The sequence below is a fragment of the Lichenostomus cassidix genome, chromosome 2, assembly GCF_008360975.1.
Source record: "Lichenostomus cassidix isolate B80296 chromosome 2, HeHo_3.0, whole genome shotgun sequence".
Lineage (NCBI taxonomy): Eukaryota > Metazoa > Chordata > Aves > Passeriformes > Meliphagidae > Lichenostomus > Lichenostomus cassidix.
Window position 1 is genome coordinate 151023214 of NC_139482.1, and position 19327 is coordinate 151042540.

Here is a 19327-nt window from a genome sequence, read left to right on the forward strand (position 1 = left end):
ACCTCACTGATGGCACCCCAGCTCTCCAAAGATTTGATCAAGTCTTCATCCTGCACCTACAGCGCCAGAATTTGATCTCTAACATGGGCACTTAAAGGCTGCTGCCAATGTGAAATGGTCACAGACTCAAATGAAGGACTTGAAATCACGGAATTCCATAAAGGAGTGACTGATTCAGAAAAGAGAAGGAAAGAGGAAATTGTTGACCCTCCATTAGTAATTCCTGCTTATTTGCTAATCGGAACATAATACTATGACTTGGAGGATATAAGTTATGAAACCTTATGGCTTGAATGCGGAATAAATAAATTGATGTCACAGACCAGCCTGGCACCAAAGGGATTGGCCCCATTTGTTGTTTACTTCACAGATTTCCTAACGTGGTAAAGTAATATGCTTGAAATTACAGATTACATTGTCATGTAAATTTGAGAAATCCAAATGGACAATAACACTGGAACAAATTTGTTCCAAACAGCCTCACATTTTCCATATTTTCATTTGATCCTGTTCAAGACACAAGGCCATGAGCTCACTTTCATTCATCCTGAGGTGCTTCCAGGCACTGGGACCTTTCCAAGCTCTTGCAGAGTGACCTGCCCAGGACATCAACACTCCCTCAGCATCCCTGGATGCAACAAAACCACTGATGGACATCCAGTGACACAGAACAGAGCGGTCCAGTCTTCACAGGGAACCCAAAAACCACAGACCATGAGTGCCACAAAATGACAAAACTGATGACATAGCGGCTCCCCTAGGCTTTGGATGTTTATTCAGCCCTCCATGACACACATCGAACAACAAAATCCTCCCAAATACCACCTCCCAGTTAAAAGCTGCTGCCGCCAAGGTCAGATGGAGATGGCATCAATGGAAGGGCATGAGACTCCAGAATTACACAAAGGAAAATTCTTCCCACATCATGACCCACTAGGCTGGGCCAAACAAGAGCTGCTGCCTCCAAAATGCCCCAAGGCCATGGACCAAGACTGTCCCGCCCCTCCAGGACCAGCATAAAAGCCAGCCCAGAGCCTCTCTCCCTCATACACTTCTCCTCACACCTTCTCCTCCTGCTCCTGCTGACAACAACCAGGTGAGCCTCAAGCCCCTGACCCTCCTGCTCCTGCGCCCCTGGCCCCTCTCTTCCAGCAATCCCAGCTCCAGCCTCTGCAGCCCTCAAGCCTTCCTAGAGCCTCACTGCAGTGTCCACACTCCCTCACCCTCCTGCATCACTACCCCTCACACCCCTTGCCCTTCCCTGCCTCAATCCCCCCTCTCTTCCAGGGACCCTCCATGGCCTGCAACACCCTCTGCCGCCCCTGCGGACCCACCCCGCTGGCCAACAGCTGCAACGAGCCCTGTGCCCTACAATGCCAGGACTCCCGCGTCATCATCAACCCTTCTCCTGTGCTGGTCACCCTGCCAGGACCCATCATGACCTCCTTCCCCCAGAGCACTGCTGTCGGATCCACCTCCGGGGCTGCTGTTGGGAGTGAGCTCAGTGCCCAGGGACAGCCCATCTCTGGTGGATTTGGTGGCTTTGGCTACGGCCTTGGCTATGGCCGTGGATTTGGCTATGGGCTGGGAGGCCTGGGCTGCTATGGCGGAAGAGGTGGCTACAACTGCTAAGGACCCTCAGCACCACTCCTGACACCACCAGCTCGCTGCGCTGGCAACAGCTTGTGTAAGAAAAGAACCTTGGCTGATGGTTGCACTCCTTCTACCTCACACTGGGTCCCTTCTTATTATTATTTCTCTTCTCTCTTTGTTCTTCTGCATAAATAAAATTTTCCTACCTTAAAAACTGAGATGTCACCTCCTTTTTCTATTCCACTGGTCTCACTGCCTCACCGTGCACAGTGCCAAGGTTCAACAGGGCACTGGAGTGAGTGGAAAAGAGGCACAACACTTTTCTCTAGAAAATATGTCCTAACCACTAAGAACCAAGAGAGGCACAGGAAGCAAGGAAGAGGGGAAACTTCCAAAACCTGACACAAGTCCATCACTGGATACGCTAAAGGCTTGGACACAACTAATCTCTCCTGCTCATGGTTCTGGCAATGTCCCTCTGTGCCAGCACACACTTGACAACATCTCTTCGCTGCAGGATTCTCAAGCCCTCTGAGCAAACAGACATAATACCTTGCCCTTGGGAAGGAGCCCAGGAGTGCAAGCACTTCATTCCATTTTCTTCAAGCAGAGTCAGCAAGAGCAGAATTTCCAGCACCATGGACAGGTCATTGTTGGCTCTCCAAAGACAGAGACTCCACCACATCTTCCACTCTGGGACCACTCTCCCAAAGAGAACTTCTTTTCTTCTCTGGCAATTGCATTTCATCTGTTTTTCCTTGTGCCATTCCACATTCAAGCTACAACTTTCACGGCTCGTAATCTCTATGTGTTAATGTTGAGTTCCTGTAAGAAAATAAGCAATAATTACTAACAGAAAGTCAGTGAACTCCGGTGCTCCCCTCTGACTTGATGGGAGCATGTCTTTGTGGAACTGTGCAATTCCACGTCCTTCTCCTGACGCTGTGTCCATCTGTGCCAAGTCTGGGTTGTGTCAGTGATGACCGTGGTGGCCTGAGAAGGGTCTGAAGGGCTGGACCCAGAGGCTTATGGTCAGCATCCCAAAGTCCAGATGGCAGCAAGGCTCTAGTGCTCTAGCCCAGGAGTTGTAAACACTTGGCCCACACTGAAAACCTGAGTGGTGCTGGACATGTGCTGGAGGTCAGCAAGGGCACCTGCCAAGTGGTCTTTCTTGGGGATTTAGCCCAGGTAAGAAAGAATGTCTGGGTATCAATTAGAACAACTGTTTTCATTCTGAGAAAAAGCCTTTGTGGTTTTGGTTGAGAAGAAATGGAGCAGGAGGTGTCCCTGTACCCTTGTGGGAAAAGGGTCCCAAATTTCCATGGCAGGATTGGAAAGCTGTTATGACCAAGCAGGGAGAGGTGACTCTTGTTGCCTGCTCAGCACTGGTGAGCTACCATGTTAGGTGTCATGGGCAGATCAGGGCTTCCAAATGTCAAAATACAGCAGATTTAGGGAATCAAGACAATTTCAAGGGCAGAAAGATTCTAAAGGGGCTGGAGGAACATTCCTAGAGGAGAGGCTGCGGGAGCTGGGATTGCCAGGAGACAAGGGTGGACGGGGAGGTGTCATCAGTGTGCGTAAATCCCAGAATGAAGGGAATGAATTTGAGGGACTTCGGCTCTTCTCAGCACTGCACAAATGCAGGACAAGAGGGCAAGGGCACAAGGGAAAACAGATGGAATGCAATTGCTAAAGAAGAAAAGAAGTTCTCATTATGAGGGTGGTCTCAGAGTGGAAGATGTGGTGGAGCATCTGTCTTGGGAGATCCAACACTGACCTGCCCATGGTGCTGGGAATTCTGCTCTTGCTGACTCTACTTGAACTAAATGGAATGAAGTACTTGCACTCCACAGTTCCTGACCAGGGGAAAGGTTTTATAATTGTTTGTTCTGAGGGCTTGAGAGTCCTGCAGGGAAGAGATTTTGTCAAGTGTGTGCTGGCACAGAGTGTCTTTGACAGAGCCATGACCAGGAGAGATTTGTTGTGTCCAAGCCATTCGTGTAGTCAGTGATGGGCTTGTGGACACTTCTGGAAGGTTGCCCCCACCCTGCTTCCTGTACCACTCTTGGTTCTTACTTGTTTTGACACATTTTGAAGAGAAAAGTGTTTTGCCTCTTTTCCACTCACTCCAGTGCTCAGTTGAGCCCTGCCATGGTGCACGGTGAGGTAGCGAGACTAGTGAAATTAAAAAAAAAAAAATAAATAAAAGGAGGAGTCTCAGGATTTGATGCAGAAGAATTTTATTGATGCAGAAGAATGAAGAGAGAAGAGAAAGAAGAAGAAAGGATCCTGTGTGAGGTAGAAGTAGGGCAACTACATGCCGAGGTCCTTTGCTTGAAAGAGCAGTTACCAGACCAGTGACCTAGTGGTGTCAGGAGTGGTGCTGAGGGCCCTTAGCAGTTGTAGCCACCCCTTCTGCCATAGCAGCCTAGGCCTCCCAGCCCATAGCCAAATCCACGGCCATAGCCAAGGCCGTAGCCAAATCCACCAAATCCACCAGAGATGGGCTGTCCCTGGGCACTGAGCTCACTCCCAACAGCAGCCCCGGAGGTGGATCCAACAGCAGTGCTCTGGGGGAAGGAGGTCATGATGGGTCCGGGAAATGTCACCAGAACAGGAGAAGGCTGGATAACCACACAGGAATCCTGGCATTGCAGGGCACAGGGCTCGTTGCAGCTGTTGGCCAGCGGGGTGGGTCCACAGGGGCGGCAGAGGGTGTTGCAGGCCATGGTTGTGGTGTGGAGGGTCCCTGGAAGAGAGAGGGGAGTGAGGCAGGGCAGGGTGGTGGGGTTGCAAGGGGCAGTGATGCAGGAGGGCGAGGGAATGTGGAGGCTGCTGTGGGTCTGTGGGGAGGCATGAAGGCTGCTGAGGCTGGGGCTGGGAGTGCTGGAAGAGAGGGGCCAGGGGTGCAGGAGCAGGAGGGTCAGGGGCTTGAGACTCACCTGGTTGTTGTCAGGAGGAGGAGGAGAAGGCTTGAGGAGAAGTGTTTGAGGGAGAGAGGCACTGGGCTGGCTTTTATACTGGTCTTTTGGGCGCGGGACAGCCTTGGCCCATGGCCTTGGGGCATTTTGGAGGTCAGGCAGCAGCTTTTACCTGGTGCAGCCTGGTGAGTGCTGAGGCGTGCATTGTTTTTCTTCCAGCAACACTGCATTGTCATGTCCTTCCCTTCAGGCAGTGTCCATCTGACCTTGGCGGCAGCTTTTATTTCAGAGAATTAGAGACCGGTGTGTGGTTGTTGATGGTGTGTGTCAGGACATGTAGAAGATCTGACCAAAGTGAGGAGGTCAGAGGTGTCATCTGAGGTCATGCCATGGCATATTCAGAACATATCCCATTTGCTCTTTTGCCTTCTGCCTGAAAGAACTCCCAGCTCTCTAAGCTTCTCCCTGTTTTAGGGACAGTCCAGGCCACAAGCCCTTCAGACCATTCTCAGGCCACCATGCTGAGCACTGGCACAGCCTGGACTTGCCTGGCTTCCTGAGGATCATGAAATGCTCACCTCCAAAAATACTGGGCAAATTCCTAATGCTCTGTCTGTTCATGAGACACTGCCCAGAGCAGTGATCACACTCCTCAGTACCCAGCCCATGTAAAGTTCCAGAAGACCCTGACTATTGAAACCTTACAGACAAGTGGGACACCAAGACACTCACAGGGCAGAACCAATGGGAAAGGTGATGTCTCCTGTCAGGCTTTACCAGCTGGGAAAATTGCATGGAGAGAGGGAATGGGATGGAATGGGAAACACCTCCTACATGGAACAGCTGCAAAGCCCAGAGCATCCTCTCAGGGCTGTGTCAGACTGAGGACAACTCTTCACACACCAACACACCACACAGTCCAGTGCCACAGGCTGGCCTCACTGATGGCACCCCAGCTCTCCAAAGATTTGATCAAGTCTTCATCCTGCACCTACAGCACCAGTATTTGATCTCTAACATGGGCACTTAAAGGCTCCTGCCAATGTGAAATGGTCACAGACTCAAATGAAGGACTTGAAATCACGGAATTCCATAAAAGAATGCCTGATTCAGGACTTAGAAGGAAAGAGGAAATTGTTGAACCTCCATTAGTAATTCCTGCTTATTTGCTAAGAGGAACATTATACTATGACTTGGAGGATATAAGTTATGAAACCTTATGGCTTGAATGCGGAATAAATAAATTGATGTCACAGACCAGCCTGGGAGCAAAGGGATTGGCCCCATTTGTTGTTTACTTCTCAGATTTCCTAACGTGGTAAAGTAATACACTTGAAATTAGAGACTGCCTTGTCATGTAAATTGGAGAAACCCAAATGGACAATAACACTGGAACAAGTTTGCTCCGAACAGCCTCACATTTTCCATATTTTCCTTTGATCCTGTTGAAGACACAAGGCCATGAGCTCACTTTCATTCTTCCTGAGGTGCTTCCAGGCACTGGGACCTTTCCAAGGTCTTGCAGAGGGACCTGCCCAGGACATCAACACTCCCTCAGCATCCCTGGGTGCAACACAATGACTGATGGACATCCAGTGACACAGAACAGAGCGGTCCAGTCTTCACAGGGAACCCAAAAACCACAGACCATGAGTGCCACAAAATGACAAAACTGATGGCATAGCGGCTCCCCTGGGCTTTGAATGTTTATTCAGCCCTCCATGACACACATCGAACAACAAAATCCTCCCAAATACCACCTCCCAGTTAAAAGCTGCCGCCAAGATCAGATGGAGATGGCATCAATGGAAGGGCATGAGACTCCAGAATCACACAAAGGAAAATTCTTCCCACATCATGACCCACTAGGCTGGGCCAAACAAGAGCTGCTGCTTCCAAAATGCCCCAAAGCCATGGACCAAGACTGTCCCGCCCCTCCAGGGCCAGCATAAAAGCCAGCCCAGAGCCTCTCTCCCTCATACACTTCTCCTCACACCTTCTCCTCCTGCTCCTGCTGACAACAACCAGGTGAGCCTCAAGCCCCTGACCCTCCTGCTCCTGCACCCCTGGCCCCTCACTTCCAGCGCTCCCAGCCCCAGCCCTCTGCAGCCCTCAAGCCTTCCTAGAGCCCCACAGCAGTGTCCACATTCCCTCACCCTCCTGCATCACTACCCCTCACACCCCTTGCCCTTCCCTGCCTCAATCCCCCCTCTCTTCCAGGGACCCTCCACACCACACCCATGGCCTGCAACAACCTCTGCCGCCCCTGCGGACCCACCCCGCTGGCCAACAGCTGCAACGAGCCCTGTGCCCTGCAATGCCAGGATTCCCGTGTTGTCATCAACCCTTCTCCTGTGCTGGTGACCTTTCCTGGACCCATCATGACCTCCTTCCCCCAGAGCACTGCTGTCGGATCCACCTCCGGGGCTGCTGTTGGGAGTGAGCTCAGTGCCCAGGGACAGCCCATCTCTGGTGGATTTGGTGGCTTTGGCTATGGCCTTGGCTATGGCCGTGGATTTGGCTATGGGCTGGGAGGCCTGGGCTGCTATGGCGGAAGGGGTGGCTACAACTGCTAAGGGCCCTCAGCACCACTCCTGACAGCACCACCAGCTCACTGCGCTGGCAACAGCTTTTGCAAGAAAAGAACCCTGGCTGATGGTTGCACTCCTTCTACCTCACACTGGGTCCCTTCTTATTATTATTTCTCTTCTCTCTTCGTTCTTCTGCATCAATAAAATTTTCCTACCTTAAAAACTGAGATGTCGCTTCCTTTTTTCTATTCCACTGGTCTCACTGCCTCATCCAGCAGAGTGCCAGGGCTCAACAGGGCACTGGAGTGAGTGGAAAAGAGGCAAAACACTTTTCTCTAGAAAATACGTCCTAACCACTAAGAACCAAGAGAGGCACAGGAAGCAAGGAAGAGGGGAAACTTCCAAAACCTGACACAAGTCCATCACTGGGTACGTGAAAGGCTTGGACACAACTAATCTCTCCTGCTCATGGTTCTGGCAATGTCCCTCTGTGCCAGCACACACTTGACAACATCTCTTCACTGCAGGATTCTCAAGCCCTCTGAGCAAACAGACATAATACCTTGCCCTTGGGAAGGAGCCCAGGAGTGCAAGCACTTCATTCCTTTTTCTTCAAGCAGAGTCAGCAAGAGAAGAATTTCCAGCACCATGGACAGGACATTGTTGGCTCTCCAAAGACAGAGACTCCACCACATCTTCCACTCTGGGACCACTCTCATAATGAGAACTTCTTTTCTTCTTTAGCAATTGCATTTCATCTGTTTTTCCTTGTGCCATTCCACATTCAAGCTACAAGTTTCACGGCTCGTAATCTCTATGTGTTAATGTTGAGTTCCTGTAAGAAAATAAGCAATAATTACTAACAGACAGTCAGTGAACTCTGATACTCCACTCTGACTTGATGGGAGCATGTCTTTGTGGAACTGTGCAATTCCACGTCCTGCTCCTGAGGCTGTGTCCATCTGTGCCAAGTCTGGGTTGTGTCAGTGCCGACCATGGTGGTCTGAGAAGGGTCTGAAGGGCTGGACCCAGAGGCTTATGGTCAGCATCCCAAAGTCCAGATGGCAGCAAGGCTCCAGTGCTCTAGCCCAGGAGTTGCAACCACTTGGCCAACACTGAAAACCTGAGTGGTGCTGGACATGTGCTGGAGCTCAGCAAGGGCAGCTGCCAAGTGGTCTTTCTTGGGGATTTAGCCCAGGTAAGAAAGAATGTCTGGGTATCAATTAGAACAACTGTTTTCTTCTGAGAAAAAGCTTTTGTGGTTTTGGTTGAGAAGAAATGGAGCAGGAGGTGTCCCTGTACCCTTGTGGGAAAAGGGTCCCAAATTTCCATGGCAGGATTGGAAAGCTGTTATGACCAAGCAGGGAGAGGTGACTCTTGTTGCCTGCTCAGCAATGGTGAGCTACCATGTGAGGTGTCATGGGCAGATCTGGTCTTCCCAATGGGAAAATGAAGCAGATTTACGGAATCAAGACAATTTCAAGGCCAGAAAGATTCTAAAGGGGCTGGAGGAACATTCCTAGAGGAGAGGCTGAGAGTGCTGGGATTGCCAAGAGACAAGGGTGGACATGGAGGTGTCATCAGTGCGCGTAAATCCCAGAATGAAGGGAATGAATTTGAGGGACATCGGCTCTTCTCAGCACTGCACAAATGCAGGAGAAGAGGGCAAGGGCACAAGGGAAAACAGATGGAATGCAATTGCTAAAGAAGGCGAGAAGTTCTCATTATTAGAGTGGTCCCAGAGTGGAAGATGTGGTGGAGTCTCTGTCATGGGAGATCCAACACTGACCTGCCCATGGTGCTGGAAATTCTGCTCTTGCTGACTCTACTTGAACTAAAGGGAATGAAGTGCTTGCACTCCACAGTTCCTGACCAGGGGAAAGGTTTTATAACTGTTTGTTCAGAGGGCTTGAGAGTCCTGCAGGGAAGAGATTTTGTCAAGTGTGTGCTGGCACAGAGTGTCTTTGACAGAGCCATGAGCCAGAGAGATTTGTTGTGTCCAAGCCATTCGTGTAGTCAGTGATGGGCTTGTGGACACTTTTGGAAGGTTGCCCCCAACCCTGCTTCCTGTACCACTCTTGGTTCTTACTGGTTTTGACATATTTCGAAGAGAAAAGTGTTTTGCCTCTTTTCCACTCACTCCAATGCTCAGTTGAGCCCTGCCATTGTGCACAGTGAGGTAGAGAGAATAGTGAAATTTAAAAAAAAAAAAAAAAAAAGGAGGAGTCTCAGGATTTGATGCAGAAGAATTTTATTGATGCAGAAGAATGAAGAGAGAAGAGAAAGAAGAAGAAGGGATCCTGTGTGAGGTAGAAGTAGGGCAACTACATGCCGAGGTGCTTTGCTTGAAAGAGCAGTTGCCAGAGCCTTGTGCTGGTGGTGTCAGGAGTGGTGCTGAGGGCCCTTAGCAGATGTAGCCACCCCTTCTGCCATAGCAGCCTAGGCCTCCCAGCCCATAGCCAAATCCACGGCCATAGCCAAGGCCGTAGCCAGAGCCACCAAATCCACCAGAGATGGGCTGTCCCTGGGCACTGAGCTCACTCCCAACAGCAGCCCCGGAGGTGGATCCGACAGCAGTGCTCTGGGGGAAGGAGGTCATGATGGGTCCGGGAAATGTCACCAGAACAGGGGACGGCTGGATAACCACACGGGAATCCTGGCATTGCAGGGCACAGGGCTCGTTGCAGCTGTTGGCCAGAGGGGTGGGTCCACAGGGGCGGCAGAGGGTGTTGCAGGCCATGGGTGTGGAGTGGAGGGTGCCTGGAAGAGAGGGGGGTGAGGCAGGGCAGGGTGGTGGGGTTGCAAGGGGCGGTGATGCAGGAGGGTGAGGGAGTGTGGAGGCTGTTGTGGGTCTGTTGGGAGGCATGAGGGCTGCTGAGGCTGGGGCTGGGAGTGCTGGAAGAGAGGGGCCAGGGGCTTGAGACTCACCTGGTTGTTGTCCGGAGCAGGAGGAGATGGTGTGAGGAGAAGTGTGTGAGGCAGAGAGGCACTGGGCTGGCTTTTATGCTGGTCTTTTGGGGGTGGGACAGCCTTGGCCCATGGCCTTGGGGCATTTTGGTGGTAGGCAGCAGCAGGTTACCTGGCCCAGCGTGCAGAGTGCTGAGGTGTGCATTGTTTTTCTTCCAGCAACTCTACATTGTCATGTCCTTCCCTTCAGGCAGTGTCCATCTGACCTTGGCGGCAGCTTTTATTTCAGAGAATTAGAGACCAGTGTGTGGTTGTTGATGGTGTGTGTCAGGACACGTAGAAGATCTGACCAAAGTGGAGGAGGTCTGAGGTGTCATCTGAGGTCATGCCATGGCATATTCAGAACATATCCCATTTGCACTCCTGCCTTCTGCCTGAAAGAACTCCCAGCTCTCTCAGCTTCCCCCCCGTTTCAGGGACAGTCCAGGCCACAAGCCCTTCAGACCATTCTCTGGCCACCATGCTGAGCACTGACACAGCCTGGACTTGCCTGGCTTCCTGAGGATCATGAAATGCTCACCTCCAAAAATACTGGGCAAATTCCTAATGCTCTTTCTGATCATTAGACACTGCCATGAGCAGCGATCTCACTCCTCAACACACAGCCCAGGTCACGATCCAAAAACCCTGAATATTGAATCTTTACAGACAAGTGGGACACCAAGACACTCACAGGGCATGACCAATTGGAAAGGTGATATCTCCTGTCAGGCTTTACCAGCTGGGAAAATTGCATTGAGAAGGGGAATGGGGTGGAATGGGAAACACCTCCTACTTGAAACAGCTGCAAAGCCCAGAGCAGCCTCTCAGGGATGTGAGAGACTGAGGCCAACTCTTCACACACCAACACACCACACAGTCCAGTGCCCCAGGGCCACCTCACTGATGACTCTCCAGCTCTCCAAAGCTTTGATCAAGTCTTCATCCTGCACCTACAGCACCAGAATTTGATCTCTAACATGGGCACTTAAAGGCTCCTGCCAATGTGAAATGGACGCAGACTCAAATGAAGGACTTGAAATCACGGAATTCCATAAAGGAGTGACTGATTCAGAACAGAGAAGGAAAGAGGAAATTGTTGACCCTTCATTAGTAATTCCTGCTTATTTGCTAATAGGAACATAATACTATAACTTGGAGGATATAAGTTATGAAACCCTATGGCTTGAATGCGGAATAAATAAATTGATGTCACAGACCAGCCTGGGAGCAAAGGGATTGGCCCTATTTCTTGTTTGCTTCTCAGATTTCCTAACGTGGTAAAGTAATACACTTGAAATTACAGATTACATTGTCATGTAAATTTGAGAAATCCAAAAGGACAATAACACTGGAACAAATTTGTTCCAAACAGCCTCACATTTTCCATATTTTCCTTTGATCTCGTTCAAGACACAGGACCATGAGATCACTTTCATTCTTCCTGAGGTGCTTCCAGGAACTGGGACCTTTCCAAGCTCTTGCAGAGTGACCTGCCCAGGACATCAACACTCCCTCAGCATCCCTGGGTGCAACACAATGACTGATGGACATCCAGTGACACAGAACAGAGCGGTCCAGTCTTCACAGGGAACCCAAAAACCACAGAACATGAGTGCCACAAATTGACCTCACTGATGACATAGCAGCTCCCCTGGGCTTTGGATGTTTATTCAGCCCTCCATGACACACATCGAACAACAAAATCCTCCCAAATACCACCTCCCAGTTAAAAGCTGCCGCCAAGGTCAGTTGGAGATGGCATCAATGGAAGGGCATGAGACTCTAGAATCACACAAAGGAAAATTCTTCCCACATCATGACCCACTAGGCTGGGCCAAACAAAACATGCTGCCTCCAAAATGCCCCAAGGCCATGGACCAAGACTGTCCCACCCCTCCAGGACCAGCATAAAAGCCAGCCCAGAGCCTCTCTCCCTCACACACTTCTCCTCACACCTTCTCCTCCTGCTCCTGACAACAACCAGGTGAGCATCAAGCCCCTGAACCTCCTGCTCCTGCACCCCTGGCCCCTCTCTTCCAGCACTCCCAGCCCCGGCCCTCTGCAGCCCTCACGCCTCCCCACAGACCCACCAATAGCTTCTACAATCCCTCACCCTCCTCCAGCACTGCCCCTCACTCCCCCACACCCTTACCCTGCCTCACTCCCCTCTCTTCCAGGGACCCTCCACACCACACCCATGGCCTGCAACAACCTCTGCCGCCCCTGCGGACCCACCCCGCTGGCCAACAGCTGCAACGAGCCCTGTGCCCTGCAATGCCAGGATTCCCGTGTCATCATCAACCCTTCTCCTGTGCTGGTCACCCTGCCAGGACCCATCATGACCTCCTTCCCCCAGAGCACTGCTGTCGGATCCACCTCTGGGGCTGCTGTTGGGAGTGAGCTCAGTGCCCAGGGACAGCCCATCTCTGGTGGATTTGGTGGCTTTGGCTATGGCCTTGGCTATGGCCGTGGATTTGGCTATGGGCTGGGAGGCCTGGGCTGCTATGGCGGAAGAGGTGGCTACAACTGCTAAGGACCCTCAGCACCACTCCTGACAGCACCACCAGCTCGCTGCGCTGGCAACAGCTTGTGCAAGAAAAGAACCTTGGCTGATGGTTGCACTCCTTCTACCTCACACTGGGTCCCTTCTTATTATTATTTCTCTTCTCGCTTTGTTCTTCTGCATCAATAAAATTTTCCTACCTTAAAAACTGAGATGTCGCCTCCTTTTTTCTATTCCACTGGTCTCACTGCCTCATCCAGCAGAGTGCCAGGGTTCAACAGGGCACTGGAGTGAGTGGAAAAGAGGCACAACACTTTTCTCTAGGAAATACGTCCTAACCACTAAGAAGCAAGAGAGGCACAGGAAGCAAGGAGGAGGGGAAACCTCCAAAACCTGACACAAGTCCATCACTGGATACGCTAAAGGCTTGGACACAACTAATCTCTCCTGCTCATGGTTCTGGCAATGTCCCTCTGTGCCAGCACACACTTGACTACATCTCTTCACTGCAGGATTCTCAAGCCCTCTGAGCAAACAGACATAATACCTTGCCCTTGGGAAGGAGCCCAGGAGTGCAAGCACTTCATTCCATTTTCTTCAAGCAGAGTCAGCAAGAGAAGAATTTCCAGCACCATGGACAGGACATTGTTGGCTCTCCCAAGACAGAGGCTCCCCCACATCTTCCACTCAGGGACCACTCTCATAATGAGAACTTCTTTTCTTCTTTAGCAATTGCATTTCATCTGTTTTTCCTTGTGCCATTCCACATTCAAGCTACAAGTTTCACGGCTCGTTATCTCTATGTGTTAATGTTGAGTTCCTGTAAGAAAATAAGCAATAATTACTAACAGACAGTCGGTGAACTCCAATGCTCCCCTCTGACTTGATGGGAGCATGTCTTTGTGGAACTGTGCAATTCCACGTCCTGCTCCTGAGGCTGTGTCCATCTGTGCCAAGTCTGGGTTGTGTCAGTGCCGACCATGGTGTCCTGAGAAGGGTCTGAAGGGCTGGACCCAGAGGCTTATGGTCAGCATCCCAAAGTCCAGATGGCAGCAAGGCTCCAGTGCTCTAGCCCAGGAGTTGTAAACACTTGGCCAACACTGAAAACCTGAGTGGTGCTGGACATGTGCTGGAGGTCAGCAAGGGCACCTGCCAAGTGGTCTTTCTTGGGGATTTAGCCCAGGTAAGAAAGAATGTCTGGGTATCAATTAGAACAACTGTTTTCTTCTGAGAAAAAGCCTTTGTGGTTTTGGTTGAGAAGAAATGGAGCAGGAGGTGTCCCTGTACCCTTGTGGGAAAAGGGTCCCAAATTTCCATGGCAGGATTGGAAAGCTGTTATGACCAAGCAGGGAGAGGTGACTCTTGTTGCCTGCTCAGCACTGGTGAGCTACCATGTGAGGTGTCATGGGCAGATCTGGTCTTCCCAATGGGAAAATGAAGCAGATTTATGGAATCAAGACAATTTCAAGGCCAGAAAGGTTCTAAAGGGGCTGGAGGAACATTCCTAGAGGAGAGGCTGAGAGTGCTGGGATTGCCAGGAGACAAGGGTGGATGGGGAGGAGTCATCAGTATGTGTAAATCCCAGAATGAAGGGAATGATTTTGAGGGACCTTGGCTCTTCTCTGCACAAATGCAGGAGAAGAGGGCAAGGGCACAAGGGAAAATAGATGGAATGCAATTGCTAAAGAAGGCAAGAAGTTCTCGTTATGAGTGTGGTGTCAGAGTGGAAGATGTGATGGAGTGTCTGTTCTGGGAGATCCAACACTGACCTGCCCATGGTGCTGGAAATTCATCTTGTGCTTACCCTGCGTGAACTAATGGGAATGAAGTACTTCCACTCCAAAGTTCTTGTCCAAGTGGAAGATTTTATAACTGTTTGTTCAGAGGGCTTGAGAGTCCTGCAGGGAAGAGATTTTGTCAAGTGTGTGCTGGCACAGAGAGTCTTTGGCAGAGCCATGGGTAGGAGAGATTTGTTGTGTCCAAGCCTTTAGTGGAGTCAGTGATGGGCTTGTGGACACTTTTGGAAGGTTCCCCCACCCTACTTTCTGTGCCACTTTTGGTTTTTACTGGGTTTGACATATTTCGAAGAGAAAAGTGTATTGCCGCTTTTCCACTCAATCCAGTGCCCTGTTGAGCCCTGCCACTGTGCACAGTGAGGTAGCGAGACCAGTGAAATTAAAAAGAAAAAAAAAAGAGGAGTCTCAAGCTTTGATGCCGAAGAATTTTATTGAGGCAAAAGATTGAAGAAAGAGGAGAAAGAAGAAGAAGGGATCTGGTGTGAGGTAGAAGTTGTACAACCATCAGCCGAGGTGCTCGCCTTCAAAGAGCAGTTGCCAGAGCCTTTTGCTGGTGGTGTCAGGAGTGGTGCTGAGGGCCCTTAGCAGTTGTAGCCTCCCCTTCTGCCATAGCAGCCCAGGCCTCCAAACCCATAGCCACAGCCCAGCCCATAGCCAAATCCACGGCCATAGCCAAAGCCGCCGTAGCCACCAAAGCCACCAAATCCTCCAGAGATGGGCTGTCCCTGGGCACTGAGCTCACTCCCGACAGCAGCCCCGGAGGTGGATCCAACAGCAGTGCTCTGGGGGAAGGAGGTCATGATGGGTCCAGGAAATGTCACCAGAACAGGGGACGGCTGGATAACCACACGGGAATCCTGGCATTGCAGGGCACAGGGCTCGTTGCAGCTGTTGGCCAGCGGGGTGGGTCCGCAGGGGCGGCAGAGGGTGTTGCAGGCCATGGGTATGGTGTGGAGGATTCCTGGAAGAGAGAGAGGGGTGAAGCAGGGCAAGGGTGGGGGGGTTGCAAGGGGCGATGATGCAGGAGGGCGAGGGAATGTGGACACTGTTGTGGGGCTGTGGGGATGCATGAGGGCTGCTGAGGCTGGGGCTGGGAGTGCTGGAAGAGAAGAGCCAGGGGTTCAGGAGCAGGAGGGTCAGGGGCTTGAGACTCACCTGGTTGTTGTCAGGAGCAGGAGGAGATGGTGTGAGGAAAAGTGTATGAGGGAGAGATGCACTGGGCCGGCTTTTATGCTGGTGCTGGAGGGGCGGGACATCTTTGCCCATGGCCTTGGGGCATGTTGCAGGCAACCTCTGTGCCGTGCTAAGTCTGGTGAATCATGACGTGGGGCGGGTTTCTCTTCCTGAAATTCTGCTGTTACATGTCCTGCTTTTGAGGCCATGTCCATCTGACCTTGGTGGCACCTGCTAATTGTGGGTATTAGAGACCAGTGTGTAGTTGCTGATGTTGTGTGTTAGGACACGTAGAAGTTTCAACCAAAGATGAGGAGTTTTGAGATTTCATCCAAGGTCATGCAATGGCATCTTTTGTACATTTGCACTCTTGCCTTCAGTGTGAAAGAACTCCCAGCTCTCTCAGCTTCTCCCCAATTTTAGGACAGTCCAAACTACAAGTCTTTGGGCTCAAACCTTCAGACCCCTTTCAGGTCATCGTGCTGGGCACTGAAAAAGCTTGGACTCTCCCAGGTTGTTGAGAACTATGCAATGCTCACCTCCAAAAACCCAGGTGAAATGGACACAACCTCAGGAGAAGGACTTAAAGTCACCCAATTCCATAAAGAAATGCCTGAATCTGGGCAGAGAAGGACAGAGAAGGAATTGTTGACCCTCCATTAATAAATTCCTGCTTATTTGCTAAGAGGAACATAATACTAAGGCTTGAAGGATATAAATTATGAAACCTTATGGTTTGAATGCGGAATAAACGAATTGACATTGCAGACCAGCTTGGCACCAAAGGGATTGGCCCCATTTGTTGTTTATTTCTCAGATTTCCTAATGTGGTAAAGTAATACACTTGAAATGACAGGGTATTTGTCATGTAAATTTGAGAAATCCAGATGAAAATAACACTGGAACAAGTTTGGCCGGAATAGCGTCACATTTTCCACATCTTCCCTTCATCCCATCCAAGACACAAGGCCATGAGATCACTTTCATTCTTCCTGAATTGTTTCCAGGCACTGGGACCATTCCAAGCTCATGCAGAGTGACCTCCCCAGGACATCAACACTCCCTCAGCATCCCTGGGTGCAACACAATGACTGATGGACATCCAGTGACACAGAACAGAGGGGCCCAGTTTTCACAAGGAACCCAAAAACCACAGAACATGAGTGCCACCAACTGACCTCACTGATGACATAGCAGCTCCCCTGGGCTTTGGGTGTTTATTTAGCCCTCCGTGACACACATCAAATAATCAAATCCTCCCAAATACCAACTCCCAATTAAAAGCTGCTGCCAAGGTCAAACAGAGGTGGCATCAATGCAAGGGCATAAGACTCCAGAATTACACAATGGAAAATACATCCCACATCATGACCCACTAGGCTGTGCCAAGCAAGAGCTGCTGCCTGCAAAATGCCCCAAGGCCATGGGACAAGGCTGTCCCGCCCCTCCAGGACCAGCATAAAAGGCAGCCCAGTGCCTCTCTCCCTCACACACTTCTCCTCACACCATCTCCTCCTGCTCCTGACAACAACCAGGTGAGTCTCGAGCCCTTCACCCTCCTGCTCCTGCACCCCTGGCCCCTCTCTTCCAGCACATTCAGCCCAAGCCTCTGCAGCCCTCATGCCGCCCTACAGATCAGCAGAAGTTTCCACACTCCCTCGCACTCCCCCAACACCACCCCTCACTCCCTTCACACCCTGACCCTGACTAATCCCCCTTTCTTCCAGGGACCCTCCACACCACACCCATGGCCTGCAACACCCTCTGCCGTCCCTGTGGACCCGCCCCGCTGGCCAACAGCTGCAACGAGCCCTGTGCCCTGCAATGCCAGGATTCCCGTGTCATCATCAACCCTTCCCCTGTGCTGGTCACCCTGCCAGGACCCATCATGACCTCCTTCCCCCAGAGCACTGCTGTCGGATCCACCTCTGGGGCTGCTGTTGGGAGTGAGCTCAGTGCCCAGGGACAGCCCATCTCTGGTGGATTTGGTGGATTTGGTGGCTTTGGCTATGGCCGTGGATTTGGCTATGGGCTGGGCTGTGGCTATGGGCTGGGAGGTCTGGGCTGCTATGGCGGAAGGGGTGGCTACAACTGCTAAAGGTGCTCAGCACCACTCCTGACAGCACCAGTTTGCTGCTCTGGCAACAGCTTGTTCAAGAAAAGCACCTTGGCTGATAGTTGCACTACTTCAACCTCACACTGGAACCCTTCTTCTTTCTCTTCTTTCTTCATTCTTCTGCATCAATAAAATTCTCCTGCTTTAAAGATTGAGATGTCCCCTCGTATTTTTGTGTGTTATTCTACTGGTCTCACTTCCTCACCCAGCACAGTGCCAGGGCTCAACATGGCATTGGAGTGAGGAGGAAAGAGGCACAACACTTTTCTCTGGGAAATATGTCCTAACTAGTAAGAACCAAGAGAGGCACAGGAAGCAAGGAAGGGGGGGAAAACTTCCAAAACATGAGAGGACCCCATAAACGGCTACACATAAAAGGCTTTGACACAACAATTCTCTCCTGCTCATGGTTCTTAATAAATCCTCTGTGCCAGTTCTTAATAAATCCTCTGTGCCAGCACACACTTGAAAAAATCTCTTTACTGCAGACTCCTCTGAAGAAACAGTCATGAAGTCTTCCCCTTGGGCAAGAACTGTGAAGTGTAAGTGCTTCATTGCCTTCTGATCAAGCAGACTTAGCCAGAGCAGAATTTCCAGCACCATGGACAGTTCAATATTGGGCCTCCTAGCATAATCTCGACCAACCTTTCCACTCTGGGACCACCCTCACACTGAAAAATTCTTGCCTTCTTCAATCATGGAATTCCTTGTGATTTTACGTCTGCCCTTGCCCTCTTGTCTTGCATGTCCACACTGCTGAGAACAGCCAAGCTCTCTCATCTTCATTCCCTTCCATCAGGGATTTGCACACACTGATGACACCTCTCTCTACAGCCTTGAGTTCTGGAAATCCCAGTTGTCTCAACAGCTCCTCAAAGAAAACTCCTCCAGCCTCTTTGGAATCCTTCTGGTCCTGAAATAATCTTGATTTACTAACTCAACTTCATTTCCCAATGGGAAGCCCAGATCTGCCCATGACATCTCACATGGGACCTCACCAGTGCTACACAGACAGCAAGAGTCACCTCTCCCTGCTTGGTCAGAACAATTTTCCCAACCCTACCCCAGATACTTGGGGTCACATTTCCCACAAGGGTACAGGGACACCTCCTGCTCAATTTCTTCTCAACAAATATCACTAAGACTTCTAAGAAGAAAACAGTTGTTTTAATTGCTATCCAGACATTTTATCCCATCCAACTGACGGACATTTTATCCCATCCCTTTGCTGACTCCCCACAAGAAACAGCACTTGGCAGCTGCCATTGCTGAACTCCAGCACATGTCCAGCACCACTCAGGGTTTTCAGTGTTGGCCAAGTGGTTCCAAATCCTGGGCTACAGCACTGGGGACTTGCTATTGTATGGACTTTAGGAGGCTGACCACAGGCCTCTGGGTCCAGCTCTTCAGACACTTCTCAGGCCACCATGCTGGGAACTGACACAACCCAGACTTACCTGGGTTGCTTGGGATCATGCAATGCTCTCCTCCAACAACCCTGGGAAACTTCCAAATTCACTTTCTGATAACCAGACATCGCCCAGAGAAACAGCCTCACACCTCAGTCCAATAAAAAACCCTAAAGGCACTGGGTATCAAAACTTCTTAAAAAGGAAGAAGTGCAACAAGAAAACCAAAGAGCACAACCAATGGAAAAGACAAGGTTTAATATCAGGCTTTGTCAGATGGGAGAAATGCAAGGAAGGAGGGAATGCGATGGAAGGGGCAACACCTCCAGCACA

General features: G+C 50.7%; 6 protein-coding genes and 1 pseudogene across 6 annotated transcripts; 4 read left to right on the forward strand and 3 right to left on the reverse strand.

Moving 5' to 3' along the window:
* Positions 1-1296: 1296 nt before the first annotated feature.
* Positions 1297-1632, forward strand: LOC146442572 (feather beta keratin-like). The gene has a single exon (XM_085049927.1). It carries the CDS (start codon positions 1297-1299, stop codon positions 1630-1632), a length of 336 nt encoding a protein of 111 aa, XP_084906053.1.
* Positions 1633-3987: 2355 nt separating this feature from the next.
* Positions 3988-4325, reverse strand: LOC146442573 (feather keratin pseudogene; annotated as a pseudogene).
* A 2432-nt stretch (positions 4326-6757) lies between these two features.
* LOC146442574 (feather beta keratin-like) lies at positions 6758-7093 on the forward strand. Its single transcript, XM_085049928.1, has one exon. It carries the CDS (start codon positions 6758-6760, stop codon positions 7091-7093), a length of 336 nt encoding a protein of 111 aa, XP_084906054.1.
* A 2359-nt stretch (positions 7094-9452) lies between these two features.
* Positions 9453-9788, reverse strand: LOC146442575 (feather keratin 2-like). The gene has a single exon (XM_085049929.1). It carries the CDS (start codon positions 9786-9788, stop codon positions 9453-9455), a length of 336 nt encoding a protein of 111 aa, XP_084906055.1.
* Positions 9789-12194: 2406 nt separating this feature from the next.
* LOC146442576 (feather beta keratin-like) lies at positions 12195-12530 on the forward strand. The gene has a single exon (XM_085049930.1). The coding sequence runs from the start codon at positions 12195-12197 to the stop codon at positions 12528-12530; it is 336 nt and encodes a 111-aa protein (XP_084906056.1).
* A 2302-nt stretch (positions 12531-14832) lies between these two features.
* Positions 14833-15237, reverse strand: LOC146442577 (feather beta keratin-like). Its single transcript, XM_085049931.1, has one exon. It carries the CDS (start codon positions 15235-15237, stop codon positions 14878-14880), a length of 360 nt encoding a protein of 119 aa, XP_084906057.1. The 3' UTR covers positions 14833-14877.
* A 1979-nt stretch (positions 15238-17216) lies between these two features.
* Positions 17217-17722, forward strand: LOC146442578 (feather beta keratin-like). The gene has a single exon (XM_085053735.1). It carries the CDS (start codon positions 17217-17219, stop codon positions 17565-17567), a length of 351 nt encoding a protein of 116 aa, XP_084909861.1. The 3' UTR covers positions 17568-17722.
* Positions 17723-19327: the final 1605 nt, after the last annotated feature.